Here is a 22,344-nt window from a genome sequence, read left to right as displayed (position 1 = left end):
CAAATTTTTAAAATTTTGTGGAGAGCTCCTGGACTTGCTAAACTTATTTGAGAAACTGGAAAAGCTAATTGACACAATTACTGTTTGGTTACTAATTGACACAAAGCCTTGGTTTGCCATGCTTTGTATCTAGAATAGGAAAGTAGCATTCTGCCATGAAGGATTTAGTAATTCTTATAAGTTTTTTATGGCTTCTAAGTTTTATGTCATACTTAAAAAGACTTTTCTTACTCTGAGATAGTAACATTTTTTCTCATGCTTTCTTCTAGCACTTTTATTTTTCAGACTTAATTTCTTGATCTATTTGGAATTTATTTTAGTATAAGGTGTGAAGTATGGTTCCAATTTTATTTTTCTTCCAGATGACTACCTAGTTTGTTCCAACACCATTCACTGAATTCATTTCCTTACAAATTTGAAATACCACCTTCATTATATTCAGAATTTTTGTAAGATATTAAAGACTAGTCTTTTTTTGTTTGTTTTTTTGTCCTGATTTGAGTGAAAATATTTTCAAGTGTACTTTTTAACCACTCCAGGGTTTTGGATTTTTAAAAAATAATTTTTTAGTTGTATATAGCCATCAATATCCTATTCAAACAAGATTTTTATACTCACTTCACCAATTTGTCATTACCAAGTTCATTTTAGTTTCTTTAAGTGTACTGCACACAACCTTCAAATATTATGAACATTTCTCTCTCCCAGCTGTCACTACACCAAACTACATATGTTCTGTTTCCCTAAATGATCTTGCTGTGCTCTTTGCAGCTCTTCTGTACAGTTGATGTCTCCATCTAACAAGTTGTTCAAAAGTTACCATAATTATTTTAGGTGAGGCCCAAGGTGAAAGCTTATTATGACCATCCAGTTCATCTAAAAAATGGGCATTAGTTTCCATTTAACCTGAACAGGTTATGTTTCTGGAAAATAACAGATTTTGAAGAACTATGGCAGTCATTTGTTGGCACTTTAAACAGCCCACCTGGGTCAGGGTTGGGGGGGGGGGTAGTCCTACAAAATGCCAACTGCTATTGTGGAATTTTTTAGCTATTTATTCCAGCAAAGAATGATTCACACACTGAAGGAAAAGGGTCACCCTGTACTGGGTCTTGAACCCAAAGAACTATTTGTATAGATACTCATCCAAGACACATCACAGCCTCTACCTCAACAGATGCTCTTTGAAATGTTTCATGACTCCTCAACAGTCAGTCTCCATTTAAGGGGAGGAGTATGATGCTGCCAGAGATAGCTCTGCTGGCATGAAGTCTGGCCTAAAATTTCTATTTAAAAGCTGGACCAAAATATGTTTGGCTTCTGTTGGCTACTTAAAATTTCAAGTTAAGAGGAAGAAATATTACTCTCCATCCTGAATGGGCCTTGGGTGCCTCACTCACAGACTAGAGTGGTAAATGGTAAGAGAGTCACAAAGAAAGGAGAGAAATTAGGAACACTGACTGAGGTATTAGGTACAGATTATGAAGCCAGATATGAAAAACTTGAAGTGAAAAGAAAAGCCTTGAGCAGGGAGAACCACCACCACTCCCCCCACTCCCCGTGCCCCCACCATATTCGACCTCCTAACCCGAGTATCCTGATTAAGATAAGTATTCTGCATGTCACCTGTCACCACATCAGTCACCTCTGCTTAGCACCCCTCCCCTGCCTCACGGTCTTCCACCTCCTGGACCCCTTTCCAGTGGCCTCTCTTCATCTCAGAACCTAAGGGCCACACCTAAGGGCCTTCTCTCTCACTGCAGCTTGTTTTTACCTCAGCGCCCACCTCAGTTCAGTTCAGTTCAGTCGCTCAGTCATGTCTGACTCTTTGCGACCCCATGAATCGCAGCACCCCAGGCCTCCCTGTCCATCACCAACTCCCGGAGTTCACCCAAACCCATGTCCATCGAGTCGATGATGCCATCCAGCCATCTCATCCTCTGTCATCCCCTTCTCCTCCTGCCCCCAATCCCTCCCAGCATCAAAGTCTTTTCCAATGAGTCAACTCTTCTCATGAGGTGGCCACAGTACTGGGGTTTCAGCTTTAGCATCAGTCCTTCCAATGAACACCCAGGACTGATCTCCTTTAGAATGGACTGGTTGGATCTCCTTGCAGTCCAAGGGACTCTCAAGAGTCTTCTCCAACACCACAGTTCAAAAGCATCAATTCTTCGGTGCTCAGCCTTCTTCGCAGTTCAACTCTCACATCCATACATGACCACAGGAAAAACCACTGCCTCGACTAGACGGACCTATATGCTATCTAGGTTGGTCATAACTTTCCTTCCAAGGAGTAAGCGTCTTTTAATTTCATGGCTGCAATCACCATCTGCAGTGATTTTGGAGCCCCCCAAAATAAAATCTGACACTGTTTCCACTGTTTCCCCATCTATTTCCCACGAGTACCCCCTAATTTCGATGCATCGCCTCAGCCTCCCCCCGCCCCCCGCTTCAGAGTCTGTTCCTGACCTCAGCATCTCCCTCCGCTCTAGAGACGCCCAGCCTCGGCTCCAACCAAAGCGCCTCTCCTCTGTGCACTCTCTCCACCTCAGCGTCGCTCTCTCACCCCTGCGCGCCACCCACGCAGGTTCTTTCGCGGCTCCTGGAAGCTTGCCCGCAAGACGCTCCCGCGGCCCCGCACCTCCGTTCTCCTCAAGTCTAGGGCCCCGCCCCTCAATCTTCGCCCTGCCCTTGGTGGGGCCGCCCCGCCCCGTCCCGGCCCCGCCCACGCCAGGCGCGAGCTCAGACTAGCAGTTTGGCGCCAAACCTCTTGTTCTGGACGTGTTGGACGCCTGTCTCAGCGTTCTGGTTCCGAATCAGAATCCCTGAGGACTAGAAAGCCCCGGCCGGGGGCGGGATTCGAATACCTTGGGAACCGGGGGGAGACTGTGGGTACGAGTGGTGTTTATGGCAAAAGGGGAAGGCGGGTGAAGAATGTGAGGGGAAGTGGGGGCTTCCTTTCTTAGGTCGTGCTCGACGGTCGTTGCTGGGCCCTAGGCTGGTGGCTTTGTGCTTTTCGGCTCCCATCCCCACCCCGTCGAGTGCTCTTGAGGGATTTCTAGAATCCTTATTTTAAACCAAGTCGGACTAAGAGGCCTCCTCGGGCCCCTTATGAGGGAGTCCGGTGTCAGGAAAATGGCCGGTGGGTGGGGAGGCGGTGAGGGTGACCTGGACCGCGCTCGCCACGGTAAGGGACCGCTTCTGGCGCCCTAAGCCAGGGTGTTTGGGAGCCCTACTTTAGATTCACCTGTTCATTCCATCAACTGCTATTTGAGAAAAATAGAGAACAATCTTTTTATTAAGAAAGAAAGGACAGTCACTTACAGAATTTGGGTTATCATGTATATGATTAGCTATCTTGCGTGAGGGACTGCATTCCAGAAGATTCCGTTTACATTGTCTCCTCGAATACTTTATTGTACTAGGTGATAACGACCCTACTTCTGCCTCCGAAGTTTGTTCCCCACTGGGCTGGGCCCCAACTTAGTTTGGTGTTCAGTGAGGAGATGAAATAGAGCAAAACTGATTATTTGGACTACATTTTCTAACGAACACAGTCATGCCTTGTAGATTCCTGAGTTAAAGGCTTTATCTGCTTATTGGCCCTAATATTTTATCATTAAAATACTAGATTATTGTTGTTTAGTTGCTAAGTCATGTCGGACTCTTTTGTGTCCCTATAGACTATCCACCATAATTTTAAATCTTAAAATCTTGAAGCTAGTTAATATTATAAAATGAAATACATCTAATGTTTTATGAAACAAAAAAATATGTTACAAGAGAGCGCCTCATCTTTCCAAAGCAGAAGGGAGTCCTTGTACATGAGAAAAAATAATATCTTTTTATTGAGGATAGACAAGTTCTAGGTGCTAGGAGGATGCAAGGAAGACTTAAAGTCAAAGTTCTTAGACTGTTAACAAATATGAAAGTTTAGTATCATTATTTAATTCTAAGATTCTACTTCTAAATAACCTTCCAAGACGACAAAAAGATATTGGTAGTCATGAGTAACTGTGCAATAGGAAATCAAAAGATGATACAGTGTGGCCATTTTTGAGGAAATAAATGAAACTAGTCCCCTCACCCACACATACCACACCAGAAAAAAGAAATAATGCCACAGGCTTAGGAGAAATAAGATAGGCCAGCCTAGTTATGGAGAAGGCAATGGTACCCCACTGTGGTACTCTAGCCTGGAAAATCCCATGGACAGAGGAGCCTGGTAGGCTGCAATCCATGGGGTCCCTATGAGTTGGACACGACTGAGCGACTTCACTTTCACTTTTCACTTTCATGCATTGGAGAAGGAAATGGCAACCCACTCCAGTGTTCTTGCCTGGAGAATCCCAGGGATGGGGAGCCTGGTGGGCTTCCGTCTCTGGGGTCGCACAGAGTCGGACATGACTGAAGCAACTTAGCAGCAGCAGCCTAGTTATTCCAAACTAAATTTTTTTAAGGAATTTTTAAATTTAATTTTATTTATGTATGGCTGCTCTGGGTCTTCCTATTTGCTGTCCTCCTCCAGTTGTGGCCAGCAGGGGCTACTCTAGTTGCTGTGGGCAAGCTTCTCATTTCAGTGGTTTCTTTTGTGTGAAGGCGGGCCCTGGGCACACGAGCTTTAGTATTGTGATGCTTGGGCTCAGTAGTTGTGGCTCATGGGGTCTAATATTTGTCTAATTATCTTTCTGGTCCTTGATGACTGAAATGAAATAAAAAATTGTATGGGCAAAGGATTTTGTACTATATGATCTGTGACAACTTATTAATATTTCTTGTTTTTCCAGAATTGATTATTTTTCTGCTGTTCACCCTTCAATATGAAGGAGGATCAAGTTGTGCTGGAAGAACCAGGATTCCAAGATGAAGATGTATGCCTAGAATGTTGAAAGATACATAGATATTCAGTCATTCTACAAAATTGGAGTTCCTTCTCTGTTAACTACTACTTTTAGGAACTTAACTACTATTTTTATTTATTAGAAATAAAACATAGTTCTGGAGAGAGGCACTATTACAAATATGTAACAACTTGTTTGGCAAGGGGAGCTAAGATTAGCTACTTAGGAGCTGGCATGAAAGTATTTTAATTTAACAATTGGCATGGCCATATTGGTACCAAATAGCAGAGGAAGGAGTTCAAGGTCTGGTGGAGAAGACTGAGAAAACATATTTAAAAATAGCTTGTGTTGTTCCACTCTTTCGGATTAAGGTCTTAAAAAGTTTGGAGAGACTGTTGGAATCCCCCGGTGGGTCAGTGGTTAGGACCGTGTGCTTCCACTGCAGGGGGCTGAGTGCCATATTGGGCTTCCTAGTGCTTTCAACGTTGGCACTGCTTTTAAGTATGCAACAATATGTTTGAAAAAGTATTATTGATCCTACCTCAATTTGTCCAGAGAAGCAGAATTTGAGGCATTTTGAAGTGACTCATAATGCTGAATTAAGCCTTTAAAATATGTGAAACAGTTGGATATGAAGAATGAACACTCTTTTTCTCCTGTTCCATCTCCTTTAGGAATCTTTGTTTCAAGACATTGACCTGTTACAAAAACATGGAATTGTAAGTATTTTTTCAAGACTCTATGAAATTGTCCCTTTGAGAGTTTCTCAGCCTTGACTCTATTGGCATTTGGGACCAGGCAATTCTTTCTTGTTGAGGCGGCTGTCCTGTGTATTGTAGGGTGTTTAGTAGCACCCCTGATTCCTAAACACTTACTCTATGCCAGCAGCAACCCTCTGGTTGTGACAACCAAAAATTTCTCTAGACATTTTTAGATGTCCCCAGGGGGCAAAACTGCCCACAGTTGAGAACCACTGGTCCAACGGAAGGCATTCAGAGCTATCTACTGAAAATTTACTTTCTGTGTCATGTGATTAGAATAAATACAGTTCAGTTCAGTTCAGTCGCTCAGTTGTGTCTGACTCTTTGCGACTCCATGAACCACAGCACGCCAGGCCTCCCTGTCCATCACCAACTCCCAGAGTTCTCTCAGACTCACGTCCATCAAGTCAGTGGTGACAGAAATCCAGGCTTTAAGTAACAAGCTAGATGAGTTTCAGTAGCAATCAGTTGACAGTAAAACTTCTTTGATGCCACCCTTTGAAGCCCTCACATTTACTCTCTTTCAGTTGAATTTAGAAAGTTGGAGCAAGAGAAAATGCTGGTTTTTTGGTTATGTAGTTATTTGCATTCCCCAAGGGTAAAGAAAAAAATCTTAAAAGATTTTTAAAGAACATACTGGTAATGAAGTTCTGTAGAAAGAAGGAGCTGAACTGAGGGGGTGAATGTGTGATAAATTTGTTAGCTTTTCTACCAACAGACTCTTCTTTTGAATTCCTTGTTACATTGCCATGGTCTCACTAACATTCTTGGGAAATCAGGGCACAGCCAGAACATTTGGCAGCATGCTGGGTATGTTCTACTGAGATATTTCCAGAACATTTGGCTACATGGTGGGTGGGTTCCACCTGGCTGCTTGTGTAAAATTGGCATCATAATGGAAGTAGATGGACATGAAAGCACATGACATAGTATGGGAGCCTTTCAGGCTGGCATTTTCTCAATCTGCTGCACCCATTCTTTTACTTACAGAATGTGGCTGACATTAAGAAACTGAAGTCAGTAGGCATCTGTACCATCAAAGGGATACAGATGACAACAAGAAGAGCCCTATGCAATGTCAAAGGACTCTCAGAAGCAAAAGTGGACAAGATTAAAGAAGCAGCCAACAAGCTTATTGTAAGCAAAATCCATTCTTTGTTGTTTTAGCTTAAATGGGCCCTGGGAATCTCTGTAGCCTTTCTCATTATGTACACTAGAAACTATTGTGAGAACTGTGAGTTCCTGTGGATCACCATATATTATATACCCCATGTTAACTTTTCATCATGTAAGTTTCAAAGCAATAATTTCTGAAAAAAATGAGACAGAGGTTAAGAGACCAAGAAAACTATGAAGGCAATCATTTTTTACAAAACCTTTTATTTTTGTCTCCTTTTATATCACTTTTTCCTTTTCTGTGCCTCTGCCTTTCCTTCTTTTCTTTTTTTGTCTAGGATGTGCTGCTTGCAAGATCTTAGTTCCATGACCTGGGATCAAACCCAGGCTCCCAGCAGTGAGAGTACCACATCCCAACCACTGGAATACCAGGAATTCCCTCTTTTTCATATTTTTTTACCTTCCTACTCCTTATTTTTTTGTCCTATCTCCTCAAACATTGTATATATGGCTGTTGTGAAGCACTCAGCACCAAAGAAATTGCTCTCTCCTGTTATAGGCATTTGATAAGAGAACATTGTATTTGAAAAAGACCAACAGTGGCTGGGTCTGCATTTGTGCAATTAAGATAGATAGGATCAAGAATGTGCTCATTGAGGCACCTGAGCATAAAGCTAAGTGAAACCTGTACTTTGTACCTGGGTCCATAGACCATAAGAGACCTATGCCGCCGATAGGCTCCAAGCAAAAGCACATGCCTTTGACCCAGGTTTTTGTGTAGCTCTTTTGGGGGCCACTGGAGGCAGCACCTCTGGGAATAGGAATGTGCAGAAAGGCCAAAGCCTCTCTTTGCAGAAGAGCAGGCTTCTCCTTTTCTACTTGTGTATAAGAGAGTCTCATTATTACCAAGCCCTAGAAACTCTCTTCACCAACAGTCAACTGTTTCCTTCCAGATGCAAGTGTCAGTGTGGCCCTGAACCTGGAGACGATACAACTGAACTGGTCTGAACACAACTCAGTTGCTCTATGTTTTGAGTACTCTTGGGCTGTATACCCACAGGGCAGTTCCGTAACTGCCAGGGTGTCTAATGAAGCCCTAGTGCAGTACCCAGGGTTTGGGATTTAAACTGCACCTTTATAGCTCAAGGCATTAGTCTTCTTTCCTTTGGAAAGTAATTATATTACCAAAGAGAAGAATCTTTCTCCTTCTTGTGTACCCACTAATGCACCAACAGTCTAATCCTCTCTTAACTGAAACTTTTTTCTTAGAGAAAGAGATTGAGATATAGAGGGAGAGACAGAGACAAAGTTAATTTCATAGTACAGTGGTATGTATCAGAATGATCTGGAGTGGCTAATAAAGAACACAGAGGGCCAGCCTCATTGAATGAAATCAACTGAATCACTTAGTAAAGTACGAGTCTGCTTTATGCCATAAACGTATCTCATTTAACCTTTACAGCTTCCCTATGAGAGAGACACTGTTATTATCCCATTTGACCCAAAAGAGGAAGCCAAAGTACAGCATGATTAAGTAGTTTACCACACATCACACAACTAATAAGTATTAGAGACGTAGTTTGAACCTTGGTAAGGTGGCTCTAGAGCCTGTGTTCTTAACCATGATCTTGTGCTGCCTTCAAAGACAAATGAACTGTAGCTAATAGCAAATGATGACTGAGAATCAAGTATATAGTTTTTGGCAGCATTTGAAATTAAGATATTCATCTTATATCTTTTTTTAACCTTTCCTTTTGTCTTTCTGTAGGAACCAGGATTCTTGACTGCATTTGAGTATAGTGAGAAGAGGAAGATGGTTTTCCATATCACCACTGGGAGCCAGGAATTTGAGTATGTACTCATATTTTTTATAACCACTAAGCACAGTCTTTGGAATACTACATTTCTTTTCTCTATCTGAGTTGTTATTTTGACTATAAATAACAATAGAAATAGCTTCTTACTTTGCAGAATTTTTTTCCCTCAGACGGCAACTGAAGCAAATAAATTTTAGACTGCTTGTAAAAATGGGATTACCTTTCTTACAAGAAATTCAGACCCAAAGTATAAGTAGTTTCTGAATCAGTCTGTATTAATCAATAAGCCATTAAAGAAATCAGTTTAACTTTTCATTTCCTTTTTATTCTCCGTTGATCAAGGAAATTCCATTTCACTTTTGGTTTTCCTTAAAAATCAGTTGTTAGGGACTCCTCTGGTGGTCCAGTGGCTAAGACTGCGAACTCCCAATGCAGGGGAGCCAGGGGCTCAGGTTCCACCCCTCCTCAGGGAATTAGATCCCATATGCTGCAACCAATTAAAAGAACCTGCATGCTCCATTGAGGATCAAAGATCCTGCATGCTGCAATTGAGACCTGACACAACCAAAGAGATATTTTTAAAAATTTAGTTGTTAGAGTGAATATTTTAGAAGAAATAATCCAATGTTGTTTTTGCTTTTCAGCATCAGCAGTTTTAACTCCTCCCTACCTTTATTTTTTTACCATCTTATGATTCCCAAGACATAGTCCCCATCTTCCCAATGCAAGTTGACTACAGTGTGTTTTTTTTTCCCCTGCCTTAGTAGGCAGAATTACTATTTCATAAGTTAGAGAAGTTTCTAAGAGCAATTTGAACAAAGCAGTATTTCCTCAAAGTATTCCTCAAATACTCAATACTTCCTCAAAACCTTGACCTCACAAAAACTCCAAGAAAAGAAAGAGCTTCATAGTCACATATGCCTCCCCATTTGAATGTTTGCTAGGCAACTCAGACGTCACAGGTCCAAAACCAAATTTCTATAATTTGCCCCAGATTTGCTCCTCCTAAAATCTCCCTCAGCTCAGATCTCTTTCCTAATCCTCAGCTCTGAAACCTTAGTGTCATCCTTGGTGCTTTTTTTACCCCTCACACGCTAACTCTAATCTATTAACAAATCCTGTCTGCTCTGTCTCAAATGTATTTAGAATAAACCAACCAGTTTCTTCAACAAATAAATTATAAAGAATAGAAAAGAGGTGGAGTCAGGGAGAAGACCTAGAGATTAAAAGGCATTTGAAAGACATGTCACTTAATCTCAATATGTAGATATTATTTTGGATCCTAATTCAAACACACTACAGGAATTAAGACATATGATACTGAAAACTGAACACTTACTAGATAGTTGATATTAAGGAATTACTAATTTTTTAGATGTGATATGGTAATGCAGTTATATTAAAAAAATAAGAGTCTTCATCTTGTAGAGATACCTACTGAAATATTTAGGATGAATTGATGTTGCCTAATATCTGCTTAAAGTAATATGAAAAGGGAGGGAAGTGGTTGGCAGTTTTTATGGAAAAAATTTTGGCCATGAGTTCATGGTTGATAACTGTTGAAGCTGAGGGATAAGGTACATGATGGTTCATTGTTATAATGTTTTTGTCTACTTTTGTTTATGTTTGAAATTTTTCATAATACAAAGTGTATATGTATATTTTTCCTACTTGTATCTATGTGTGTACAGAGAGGGAGAAAAAAATGTGAATTTAATTACTTCTCACAACCTTCTCCTTTGTTACCTCACTGGTCTAAACCACCTATTAATATCTCTTCTGGATTATTGATAATAACTTCTAACTAGCTTCCTTCCTTTAGACCTTGCCCCTACCATTTATTCTGCACATAGATGGCAGGATAAACTTTTTATAATTTTATTTATTTATTTTTGGCTGTGCTGGGTCTTCATTGCTGGGCGGGCTTTTCTCTAGTTGCTGGGAGCAGGGGCTACTCTTCATCGCAGTGCACAGGCTTCTCATTACGGTGGTCTTTCTTGCTGCAGAGCCCAGGCTCTAGGGCTCATGGGCTTCAGTAGTGGTGGCACTGGGCTCAGTAGTTGCGCTTCCAGGGATCTAGAGCGTAGGCTCGACAGTTGTGGCACCAGGGCTTAGTTGCTCCGTGGCATGTGGGATCTTCCTGGACCACGGATTGAACCCGTCCATGTCTCCTGCATTGGCAGGAGGATTCTTCACCACTGAACCATCAAGGAAGCCTCTGAATAATGTTTTTAAAACACAGATCAGATCATAATACTCTTCTGTCCAAAACACCATAATGACTCCCCAGGCTCACTCAGCAGAAGCCAAAAATCCTTTCTAATCTCAAATCTAAGCTCTTATTTGTCTTCTGGTTTACTGTGTACCAACAGTGCTATTTTTTTTGCTATTCCTAGAAAATGGCAGACACACTCCCACCTCAGGGTGTTTGCACTTAGCATTCCCTCTGCCTGGAACACTCTTTCCTCATTATGTACATGGCTTGCTGTCAGATTTTTCAGGTCTTTGCTAAAATGTCCATGTCTCACTAGGGCCTTCTGTGATCATTTTCTTTGAAAATTTATTTGAAAACTTCCTACCCTCATCCTCTGCACCTTTTATCCCCTTTCCAGATCTAATTTTTATTCATACCATCTAATAACATCTGACATACCACATATTTTGCTTACTTTTGTTTATCGTCTGTTTTCTCATTAGAATGTAAGCTCCACAAAGTGATGGCTCTGTCTCTTTTGTTCACTGCTTTACTCCAGTTAGACACAGCTGAGCTCTGAGCACATACACACATTACTCCAAGTGCACAAAGCAATCTCTGGCACAAACTAGATGTTCAGTAAATATTTGTGAAATAACTAATTGACTGAACAAGCAAATAGTAAAATATGTTGGGGAAGTGCAATAAACTGTATTTCTCGGAGATTTATACATTTTATTAAAGGGTCTGAATTCCTACAGTGAAGTAAAACACCTGTTTAACCTAGCATTGCCTCAAATTTTTAAAATCACAGAACCTTTTGTTCAAATAACAGCTAAAGAAGAGTCTTTGGGAAATCTTGCTCCAAGACTAATTGGTCAGGTACTTTCCTGGTGGTCCAGGGTTAAGAATACAACTTCCAAAGCAGGGGACATGGGTTTGGTCCCTGGTTGGAGAACCAAGATCCCACATGATGCCTGTGTACTGTGAGAAGAGCCCACGTGCCACAGCTAAGACCCAACACAACCAAAATAAATAAATATTTTTTTAAAAAGACAAATTGGTCAAAATCAGGTTGATCAAAATAATTTGATTCAAATGATGACTTGATATTCTCCAGTTGTTCTACCACATCATAGTTTAAGAATCATCTGGCTGGACTTCCTTGGTGGCCCAGTGGTTAAGAAACCTGCCTACCAGTGCAGCAGACACGGGTTTGATCCCTGGACCAGGAAGATCCTGTATGACACAGGTCAGCAAAGTCCATGCGCCACAACTGCCGAGTCTACATGCTCTAGAGCCAAAGCTTTGCAACAAGAAAGCCACTGCAATGAGAAGCCAGAGCTCCAAAAATGCTAGAGTAGTCCCACTCACTGCAACTAGAGAAAGCCCACATGCAGTGACAAAGACCCAGCACAGCCAGAACAAACAAACAAATAAATAAAAAATTTAAAATTTGGAGAAATTATTACTCTATATATTACTTATATATTATTAAGTAATATACATTATTATTTATATATTATCGGGGCTTCCTTTGTGGCTCAGTGGTAAAGACTCTGCCTGCTGCAATGCAGGAGACCTGGATTCGATCCCTGGGTCAGGAAGATCCCCTGGAGGAGGGCATTCTCTAGTACTCTTGCCTAGGGAATCCCATGGACAGAGGAGCCTGGCAGGCTGCAGTCCATAGGGTCACACAAAGTCGGACACAGCTAAAGCGACTAAGCAGCAGCAGAAGCAGTATATATTATTACTTAATATATTTTTTCTTAAGCTGCAAGCCCATTTATAAATTTGACAAATTTTAAGGAACTTTTCTAATATGGTTAACCAAATTTCCTTGAATATTTTAACCTATATTTATAAATTAATTATATTTCTCCTCAGAATTTTGCTTGTATAATTACTAAAATCTTTTCAATTACTTGAATGTCTTATAAATTTAATGCATTGCGGGCAGATTCTTTATGATCTGAGCCACCAGGGAAGCCCCTATAAATTTAATAAATTACACTTATAAGTATAGTGAGCCTTAGACACTCTGAAACGTTCAAATACTGTGTATAAAGTTAGCTACCAACTTAGAAACTGCAGCTTTATATCATTTAATCAATTACAGGCTAATATGTTATGTTATAAAAATGTCAAATTCTCAAACTATGAGAGTTTTCAAGTACCAAATATGCACAATTTATTCCCAAAATTAATATGAAAATAGTAATTTATGAGTTTGGTTTTGTCTCTATTTTAAAATCTTTCAAGATTTGAAGGCACTATTTCTATTCCTAATACTAAATTTTCTTCAGTTTCCCAAGGGAACAGTTATGCTAACCCAAGCAATTTGGGGTACACTTTCAGTTGAATTGGGGGTTCATTTTTTCAGAATATCCACCAGAAATCTTGTCTTGGATTTTCCAGGGCTATAGCCATTTCTTTAAAATTTCTCTAAGCAAAGTTTTAGGTGGTTTTTCTGAAGATGAAAAATCAGGACAAGTAAAACTTCCTTTAATAATTGGTAGACTTATAGAATCTCTAAATAAAAATCTAAATAAATTCTAAATATAGAATCTCTAAATATGCCTTTCAAATGGAGTGGTCTCTCCAGCATGTCCTTTAGATTCAGTTTATGTGGGTCAGTATCTAGATTTTTTTCTTTTTCTCATTGAAGTCCACAGCTCTCACTAAATTTGTGGCCAACTTCCAACATTGCTTCAATTTACATGTAAGTTACTCTCAAACTATGTTAAATGTACATCTGTTAAATTATCCGCATCTCTTAGAGCTCTGTCTGATCTGTGACCATGTCCCAAAAGTCATGCTAATACAAACTACAAAGATTTTTAAAGTGCTCCTACCAGATCTTAGGGCAATTACTATAGTTAATATTGTTGTATTAAATGAATGAATGAGATTGTTTAACTTTAGGCCTTTTCATATCAAGAATATATATCAAATGCACTAAATCACTGAGTTACCAATTAAGTACATGCTGTCAAAACCTGACAGTTCTTTTTCTAACTGCTAGCAGTACCTATCACATCTTTGAATATTTTCTATTCTGACATATTCTTCATAGAATTTGGCTTGTGTGAGATATGTCAATCATGGTGACAATCACTGGATTCTCCTAATATCTATTTTTCATGTTTCTCAGTACTTTAAAAAATTTGGATATTTGGTTGATTTTTAGAAACACAGTCCCAGCACAGTATGAAAAACCCAATTAATAACTAAAACCATTTATTCAAACCTCAGTTCAATTCTAAAGAATAATGAAATATAAGGCCTGCATAGCTCATTTCCTATTGGTAGACAGGAGTGGGAACAGCAGGACTTATAGATTGTTTTCTTGATCCCCCTACCCATGCACAGTATAACCTGTGATCTAAGCAGGTGGGAAGCCATTTGTTCAGCCAAGAATGTGTGTTTATCTTGGATAGATAGAAAGATACATAGATCAGTTCAGTTCAGTCTCTCAGTCGTGTCCGACTCTTTGGAACCCCATGGACTGCAGCACGCCAGGCTTCCCTGTCCATCACCAACTCCCAGAGCCTACTCAAACTCATGTCCATCGAGTCAGTGATGCCATCCAACCATCTCATCCTCTGTCATCCCCTTCTCCTCCCACCTTTAATCTTTCCCAGCATCAGGGTCTTTTCCAATGAGTTGGTTCTTCGCATCAGTACATAGATAGAAATAATACCAATGATATTAGCACTTTCTCCTTTCTTGATATTTCTATTTCTGTTCCTGTTACTGAAGCTTACTTTCTATTTCTAGTAAGTTGCTAGGAGGTGGAATTGAAAGCATGGCAATCACAGAAGCTTTTGGAGGTAGGTAAAAGCTTAATATTTTGTTATATGAAAAATATATGTATGTATACACAGCCATATCAATGATAAATTATATCTATTTTGGAACTTATGATGAAATATCAGTTATCATAATGCAAGATCTTTCTGGGCTACAATTAAAATATTTTCCAACATCAACGGATGAGTTTTATTGACATTTTCATCTTTTCATCTCTGATTCCTATAGAAGAAATTTTTTTCCTCTCATACCTTCAGAAAGTAGTTGTATAATGAGACTGATCTTATTAATATTTTTAAGAAATACATATTTCAGGAACACAGAGAATAGATTTTTCTTTTTGTTGTATCCTTTATTTAAAAAAAAGTTGGAAATTCCCTGGCAGTCCAGAGGTCAGGACTGCATTCTCACTGCTAGGGGCTGAGTTTGATCCCTGCTTGGGGAACTATAATCCCACAAGCCTCGTGGTGCAGCCAAAAAGAAAAAAATCCATGCATAGCTATTTTATGTACTGCTCCTGACAGTTCCATTATTTTCAGTCCTGAGAGAACCAAATCTGTTTTTTTGTTTGTTTGTTCAGTGTTGATGTTTCTGCTGACTTGGAGAAATAAATCTTTGTTTATTTCTGTTGACTTCCAGTCTTAATGGCTTGTTGTTTGGTCGCTAAATCATGTCCGACTCTTTGCAACCCCAAGGACTATATAACTCTCCAGGCTCCTCTGTCCTTGGGCGTTTGCAGGCAAGAATACTGGAATGATTACCATTTCCTTCTCCGAGGGATCTTCCCCAGCCAGGGATTGAACTGCATTTCCTGCATTGCAGGCAGATTCTTTAGCACTGAGCCACCTGGGAAACCCATTTGAATGACTTACCTTCTTGTGTGTTTATTGATATTTGTGAACATATTTCTTGATTTTAATCTGTTGAAGTTCAATAGGCCTAAATTGGTATAGTGGGGATGTTTTTCTCTAGAGAGTATTTGCTTTTGTTGGTAGCTAGGAGATACCACCAATTTGAGGTTGGAGGCAAGTCTGGCTCAGAGGTTAAAGCTTCTGCCTGCAATGTGGGAGACCTGGGTTCGATCCCTGGGTTGGGCAGATCCCCTGGAGAAGGAAATGGCAACCCACTCCAGTATTCTTGCCTGGAGAATCCCATGGACAGAGAAGCGTGGGATCACAAAGAGTCGGACACAACTGAGCGACTTCACTCACTCACTCACTCTGATCAGTGGGAAAACTCCAGGGTCTCTTTCCTGTGGTGGAGCCTGACACTTTCATTTATATGATTATTCCTAAGAAAAATTTGGGTTTTACTATCATCTAAAGGACAGTTCTGAAAAAGAAAACCTTTAAAAAGTTCTTTTTATTACTGGTATTCATATATGCAGAATCCATTCATGACATAGAGGCACTTCGTGTGTGAGATTGACAGTTGGAAAAGGAAACCATACTCTGAGACCATATCTAGTCTTTATGAAAATAATCTAACTATTAACTATTTTTTTCCCTATGTTTCACAGAATTTCGAACTGGAAAAACCCAACTCTCTCATACCCTCTGTGGTAAGGATATATAATCTCATGTAATCTGAACAAACTTGCAAGGAAACTAAAACTCAGAGAGATTACTTAACTCCCCACGGTTATACAAATACCAGAGCTGGTCTGTAAATGTGTGATACATGAGGTCATGTTGCATGTACCGCACTCTGAACGACTGAATGGAAACAGGGAGGAGGTAAATGGATATATGAATGTATTGGTGGAGAGAGGTATTTGTTCATGGCCTCGGTTTTTCTTATTCTGTCTTTTGTATATCATGTTTATAAGAATATCACAGAATCTATTGAGGCTTTAGAATTCCTTACTTTCCATAGAGTAAGGGTGGAACTAAAAAAGACTTAAAATAAGCAAAAATATCTCCTTTTACATAAAGTCATTGTATTGCATTTCTTAGACCTAAGTAGGAGGAACATGGGTAAGTGTTTAGTAAGGGGATTCTGGAATACAAATAGGTCTACCCTTAATAGCTGCATGACCTTGGTTAAGTTGCTTCACCTTTCAGATTTTTCCCATCAGTAAAATAGGAATAATGATAGGGCCATTTTAGGATTGTTTTGAAAAATAAATGAAATAATGTGTGTGCTTAATGTAAAATAATTCCTTAGTGTTAATACTACATATAAAGAAAATACATTTAAAATTAATGCATACATTAATTGAAAAGTTACTTAAATGAGTTGCATAGCATAAATTGTATTTGTGATTATTTCTTATAGGAGGAAAGTAAAATTTAAATTCTCCCTCTGTTCTTTTTAAAAAAAATTTTATCAAAATATGGTTGATTTACTATGTTGTGCCAATCTCTGCTGTACAGCAAAATGACTCATTTATGCACATATATATCTTCTTTTCTGTTATGGTTTATTGCAGGATGTTAAATATAGTTTCCTGTGCTATACATTAGGACCTTGTTATTCTACTTCTGTTCTTTAGGAGAACTAAATTTCATGAATATCTCCCATTGTGAAAGATACTAACATTCTTTGCTGAATTATTGTTATGCTGGAAGAATACTTATAATTTTGCCACTGGTTAGTAATATAAAAACATAACATGCTATTTAGAACTATTATTTGCTAGATGGCTAGAGAGTTGCAACCAGAATAAATCCCATGTTAATTTGTATATCCATTTGTACAGAGTTTATTCACTCTTGTTAATATTAATTAATTTTTAATTGCTTCCTAGTGACAGCTCAACTTCCAGGAGCAGGTGGCTACTCAGGAGGAAAGATTATTTTCATCGATACAGAAAATACTTTGTAACCCTTTTATTTATGCAAATTGCAAACATAATAGTGTGATATAGTACTATTACTATAAAAGAGAATTTGTTTGAAATGTGTCATTTTTATAACTATCCTGTAAACCAATAATAATGAAAAAAAAACAAGGGAAAACAGTTGCTAGTTGAGTTCTCAAATCACTTTTTCCTTCTTAAATCTTTTTAAGAATTGTGTATTTATTTTTATTGACATAGAGTTGATTTACAATGTCATGTTAATTTCAGGTATACAGGAAAGTGACGCAGTTATATATATATAGGTATACACACACACACACACACACATGTATATATACACACATGTATATTGTTGTGATTGTTTAGTCACTAAGTTGTGTCCAACTCTTGTGACCCCATGGTTTATAGCCCACCAGGCTCCTATGCCCATGGGCTTTCCCAGGTAAGAATCCTGGAGTGGCTTGCCATTTCCTTTACCAGGGGATCTTTCCAGCCCAGGGATCGAACTTGCATCTCCCACATTAGCAAGTGGATTCTTTACCTCTGAGCCACCAGGGAAGACCGTATACATACATATGTATACATGTGTGTGTGTTAATCACTTAGTTGTGTCCGATTCTTTGTGATTCCATGGACTGTAGCCTGCCAGGCTCCTCTGTCCATGGAGTTTTCCAGGCAAGAATACTGGAGTGGGTAGCCATTCCCTTCTTCAGGGGTTTTCCCAACCCAGGGATCAAACCTAGACAGATTCTTTACTGTCTGAGCCACCAGGGAAGCCCTTATGTGTGTGTGTGTGTGTGTGTGTGTGTGTATATATATATATATATATATATATATGTTCTTTTTCAGATTCTTTTCCCTTATAGGTTATTATAAAATACTGAATATAGTTCCCTGTGCTATACAGTAGGCAGTAGGTCCTTGTTGTTTTATATAGCATATATATGTTAATTCCAAACTCCTAATTTATCCCTCCCCACTGCTTTTTCCTTTTTGGTAACCATGCTTTTTTTTCTATGATCAAATCATGTTTTATTTAAAAAGATTTCACTTCTCCAAATGGGTTTGGTATAAAATTAACAAAACAAATACATGAGAGGAAATTATATCTTATTTGTTTTTTAATCCTCCTACTTCTCCAAAGATTTAGATTAATAATTAGAAGATTGTTGACTCATTTAAAGTCATGGTCTCAAATAAAGGAAAGGTCTGAACTGAAAAAAAATACGAAAGGAAAAAGAAAAGAACCTATTTGGGTAACAAAAAGAATTGCAGTTTTGTTGAAGTATCAAGTTATTTCAGAATGCAAGGCTGGAAATGTGGCTGTTAGACATGAAGGGCCCTAAAGCTGGATGATGGGTGTAAATTGGATACTTTTGCAGTATTCTAGGCAAATAATGAGATTTGATGACTGTACTTGATCGACAAAGGGAAGAGAGGTTTGGGAAACCATTCATAGGTTTGTCTGCATACTCAGAGTAATGATGACGGAATTCAGAAGCTCATGTTTCAAAGGAAAAAATGATGTTTCATTTTAATATGTTGAGTATGAGGTACAGAAAGACATTCATATGGCAGTTGAAAATGTTGGACTCAGCTTGATATGGATGGGATGGCCAGGGAAAAGCAAGAGAGTTTACAGAAAGAGAATGGAGAGCATAACTTTGGGGCATGCGTATGTCTAGGAAGAGGGGATAGACGAAGTAATCTGGTGGTGGATGCCAAGCATAAGGAAAGTTTCAAAAAAGGATTGGGACTTCCCCAGTGGTCCAGTGGTTAAGAATCTGCCTTTCAAGGCAGAGGATGTGGGTTCCATCCCTGGTCAGAGAACTAAGATCCCACATGTCCTGGGCAACTAAGCCCTCGACACAACAAAAGAACCTGCCTGCCACAACTAGGACACCATGAAGCCAAAAAAAATATTTTTTTAAAAGAAAAGGGGTTCCATACAGAGAGAGGGTGTAAACTGAGAAAGATCACTGAGATTTGCAATTAGGAGTCCAAGAGACCATTTGCAGTAAAGAAAGATGATGGAAACTTGTTGCAAATAAACAGTAAGGAATTGATGTAGTGTGTAATTAACCAATAAATAGAAGAAGAAATAACGATAGTTTGAGGAGCTATCAGGCTCAGAAGACATTGCTTTTAACAATAGGACTGAAGCAAGAATTGCTCAGCTGGAGTTCAGCTAGTTTCAGAAATAGTTGATTAAATATGGTTCTTTGAGAGGGAGGAATTGTTCTTGAAGAATATCTGCTACTATTTGGCAATTTGGATTTTATCCAGAATGGTAGAAACAGCTAAGAGCCATGTGTAAGAGGGAATGCAGGGGAACAAGGATGTGCAAGGGCGCAAGTGAAATGTTCTCATTCTTTCAGTGTCTCTTGCATGTATACTGCTCTATCTTGATATTTTTCTTTTTATGTGCTTATATTTTGCCTACATAATTATATTTTACACTTACTTATGGCATAAATTATCTTATGACTCCTTAAATCCTCCATAGTGCCTTGCACTGGTAATTGGTTTATATGCTGGTAATTCCATTTGCTGATCTGCTAAAAAACATTTGTAAATTGGCTTGAACTTCCTTTTAGTGTAAGCCCAACTTTACATTCCTGATTATATAGTTACCTGGTTTTATAAAAACTGACATAGTGAAAAAAAATTTATTTATCTCTTTCAATTCCTTGTCTTCTTTGACTTGTCTATCAGTAACATCTGAGTATACTCAGCAGCAGTAGAAGATTTTAGTGGCTGTCACTGTAGCTCTGAAGAAAACATATATAGTGCTGTAGGATGACTGGGATGGAGAAGGCAATGGCACCCCACTCCAGTACTCTTGTCTGGAAAATCCCATGGATGGAGGAGCCTGGAAGGCTACAGTCCATGGGGTCACTGAGGGTCGGACACAACTGAGCGACTTCACTTTCACTTTTCACTTTCATGCATAGGAGAAGGAAATGGCAACCCACTCCAGTGTTCTTGCCTGGAGAATCCCAGGGACAGGGGAGCCTGGCGGGCTGCCGTCTATGGGATCACACAGAGTCGGACACGACTGAAGCGACTTAGCAGCAGCAGCAGCAGCATGACTGGGAAATGCTAAAGACAGTTCAGCATTTACTGGACTAGTTCCAAGTGTCAACAAATAAGGTTATAAATGGTCCCTGGTTTATACTTCCCTGGTAGCTCACCTGGTAAAGAATCTACCTAGAATGCAGGAGACCACAGTTCGATCTCTGGGTAGGGAAGGTCCCCTGGAGAAAGGGATAAGCTGCCCACTCCAGTATTTTTGGGCTTCCCTAGTGGTTCAGACGGTAAAGAAACTGTGTGTAATGCAGGAGACCTGGGTTTGATCCTTGAGTTGGGAAGATCCCCTGGAGGAGGGCATGGCAACCCACTCCAGTATTCTTGCCTGGAGAATCCCCATGAACAGAGGAGGCTGGCAGGCTGCAGTCCATGGTGTTACAAAGAGTCAGACATGACTGAGCGACTAAGTACAGCACAGCATAGTATGATCAGTATTAACACAGATACTGTAAACAAAGTGAAATGAGTCCATGGACATGCATTTTATCTTATGTCATTTTAGAAAATATTGGGATCACCAAAGACCTAAAAAGATGTTTATTAATACTCTTTATAGTCTAGATAGATATAAGTGAATATTAACATCTTCCAGAATACCTTTCCAGGTACACCGAATTTGTCCCCTCTATGAATTTACTAATTTCAGAATGCTATTACAACTCCTTTAGAAGAAAGTGGATTTTAAACCCAAAATAAATGAAAAACTATATGATGATAATTCCTTTCTGTATGTACCCTTAAAGTGACTTTTTTGATCCTTTGGTTCATGTAGTCAAATTTATCATTTATTGGCAACATGTGATTAGTGGTATATTAAACTGTTGCGTGTTGAACAAGTGAGGAACATGAGTGAATTAATTCACTTTGAAGTGACTTGAATTATAATTCAGTGATATTATCTTCATAGAAGAGATCTATTTTTATAGAACTGAGAACAAAAAAGGTTCACAAATCTTAATTTCTAGTTTTTCTCTTATAACTGATTTGCTGCTTACCTCTGAGTCATTTGCCTAATCTCTGTCAATGTCCTTATTTGTAAAATGTAATATAGGCCATAACAACTCACTTCCAAGGTTGTTGTTTAGATTAGATAATTTAATATTTAAATTCATTACTGTCTCATTATTTCTATCACTGTTATTACTACCTAATTAAGGCACTTAGGTAAAATAAAGTCTGATATAGATTTTAGGTGATTATTAGCATCCTCAGAATACCTATGCAGGTAGAGCGTTTTGCCTCTCATTTACTTAGAGCATTATTGTTTGTAGTTGTTGTCTAAACTTTTTGGAATTGATTTATTGAATCCTTAATCTGGCGTACTCCAGCCGTCCAGATCGCCTTCGGGACATTGCTGATCGCTTCAATGTAGACCATAATGCAGTTCTGGACAATGTACTTTATGCACGTGCATATACTAGTAAGAACCCCATGCAATTGGATGCTTAGGCTGTTTTAAGATTGGCAGCTTTGATGTATTATTTGAACGATACTTTATTTTAACATTATTCTTTTCTCTTTCTATTTTACTTCTCTCCAGATTTATTTAGTCAGTCCACAGATTTTATTATCTAAGTCCTTAGACATTGAAATGCTCTCAAATTATTTCTTATTCTTTGTCTTTGAAATGGAGAGTAACATTCTTTTGGATAAGGTATCATTTGGTATGTATGCTACCATATTTAATAAAGTAATAATTAAGAAATCCTAAAAAAAAAAAAAAAGAAATCCTTCAGGGGTTCTCTTTTGCTGAGTTCCAAGGACAAACATGATCTTAGTCTCCGCTTCTTCTAGCTTTTATAACATTTTCCCACTGCATTTCCCATCAGGTGAACATCAGATGGAGCTACTTGATTATGTAGCAGCAAAGTTCCATGAAGAAGCTGGCATCTTTAAGCTACTGGTACAA

The 22,344-nt window shown here is 39.0% G+C and overlaps 1 protein-coding gene across 1 annotated transcript in view; it reads left to right on the top strand.

Moving 5' to 3' along the window:
* Positions 1 to 2,814: 2,814 nt before the first annotated feature.
* DMC1 (DNA meiotic recombinase 1) overlaps positions 2,815 to 22,344 on the top strand; it is a 35,446-nt gene continuing 15,916 nt past the window's right edge. The window contains exons 1-10 of the mRNA XM_069581634.1: positions 2,815 to 2,892; positions 4,788 to 4,871; positions 5,516 to 5,560; positions 6,593 to 6,739; positions 8,487 to 8,569; positions 14,510 to 14,562; positions 16,062 to 16,103; positions 17,292 to 17,364; positions 21,764 to 21,855; positions 22,265 to 22,338. Coding sequence (XP_069437735.1) covers positions 4,821 to 4,871; positions 5,516 to 5,560; positions 6,593 to 6,739; positions 8,487 to 8,569; positions 14,510 to 14,562; positions 16,062 to 16,103; positions 17,292 to 17,364; positions 21,764 to 21,855; positions 22,265 to 22,338 — 660 coding nt within the window. The 5' untranslated portion in view covers positions 2,815 to 2,892; positions 4,788 to 4,820. The remainder of the gene's footprint in view (positions 2,893 to 4,787; positions 4,872 to 5,515; positions 5,561 to 6,592; positions 6,740 to 8,486; positions 8,570 to 14,509; positions 14,563 to 16,061; positions 16,104 to 17,291; positions 17,365 to 21,763; positions 21,856 to 22,264; positions 22,339 to 22,344) is intronic.

Source organism: Ovis canadensis, chromosome 3 (assembly GCF_042477335.2).
Source record: "Ovis canadensis isolate MfBH-ARS-UI-01 breed Bighorn chromosome 3, ARS-UI_OviCan_v2, whole genome shotgun sequence".
Lineage (NCBI taxonomy): Eukaryota > Metazoa > Chordata > Mammalia > Artiodactyla > Bovidae > Ovis > Ovis canadensis.
This window is presented reverse-complemented; position numbering and strand designations above follow the sequence as displayed.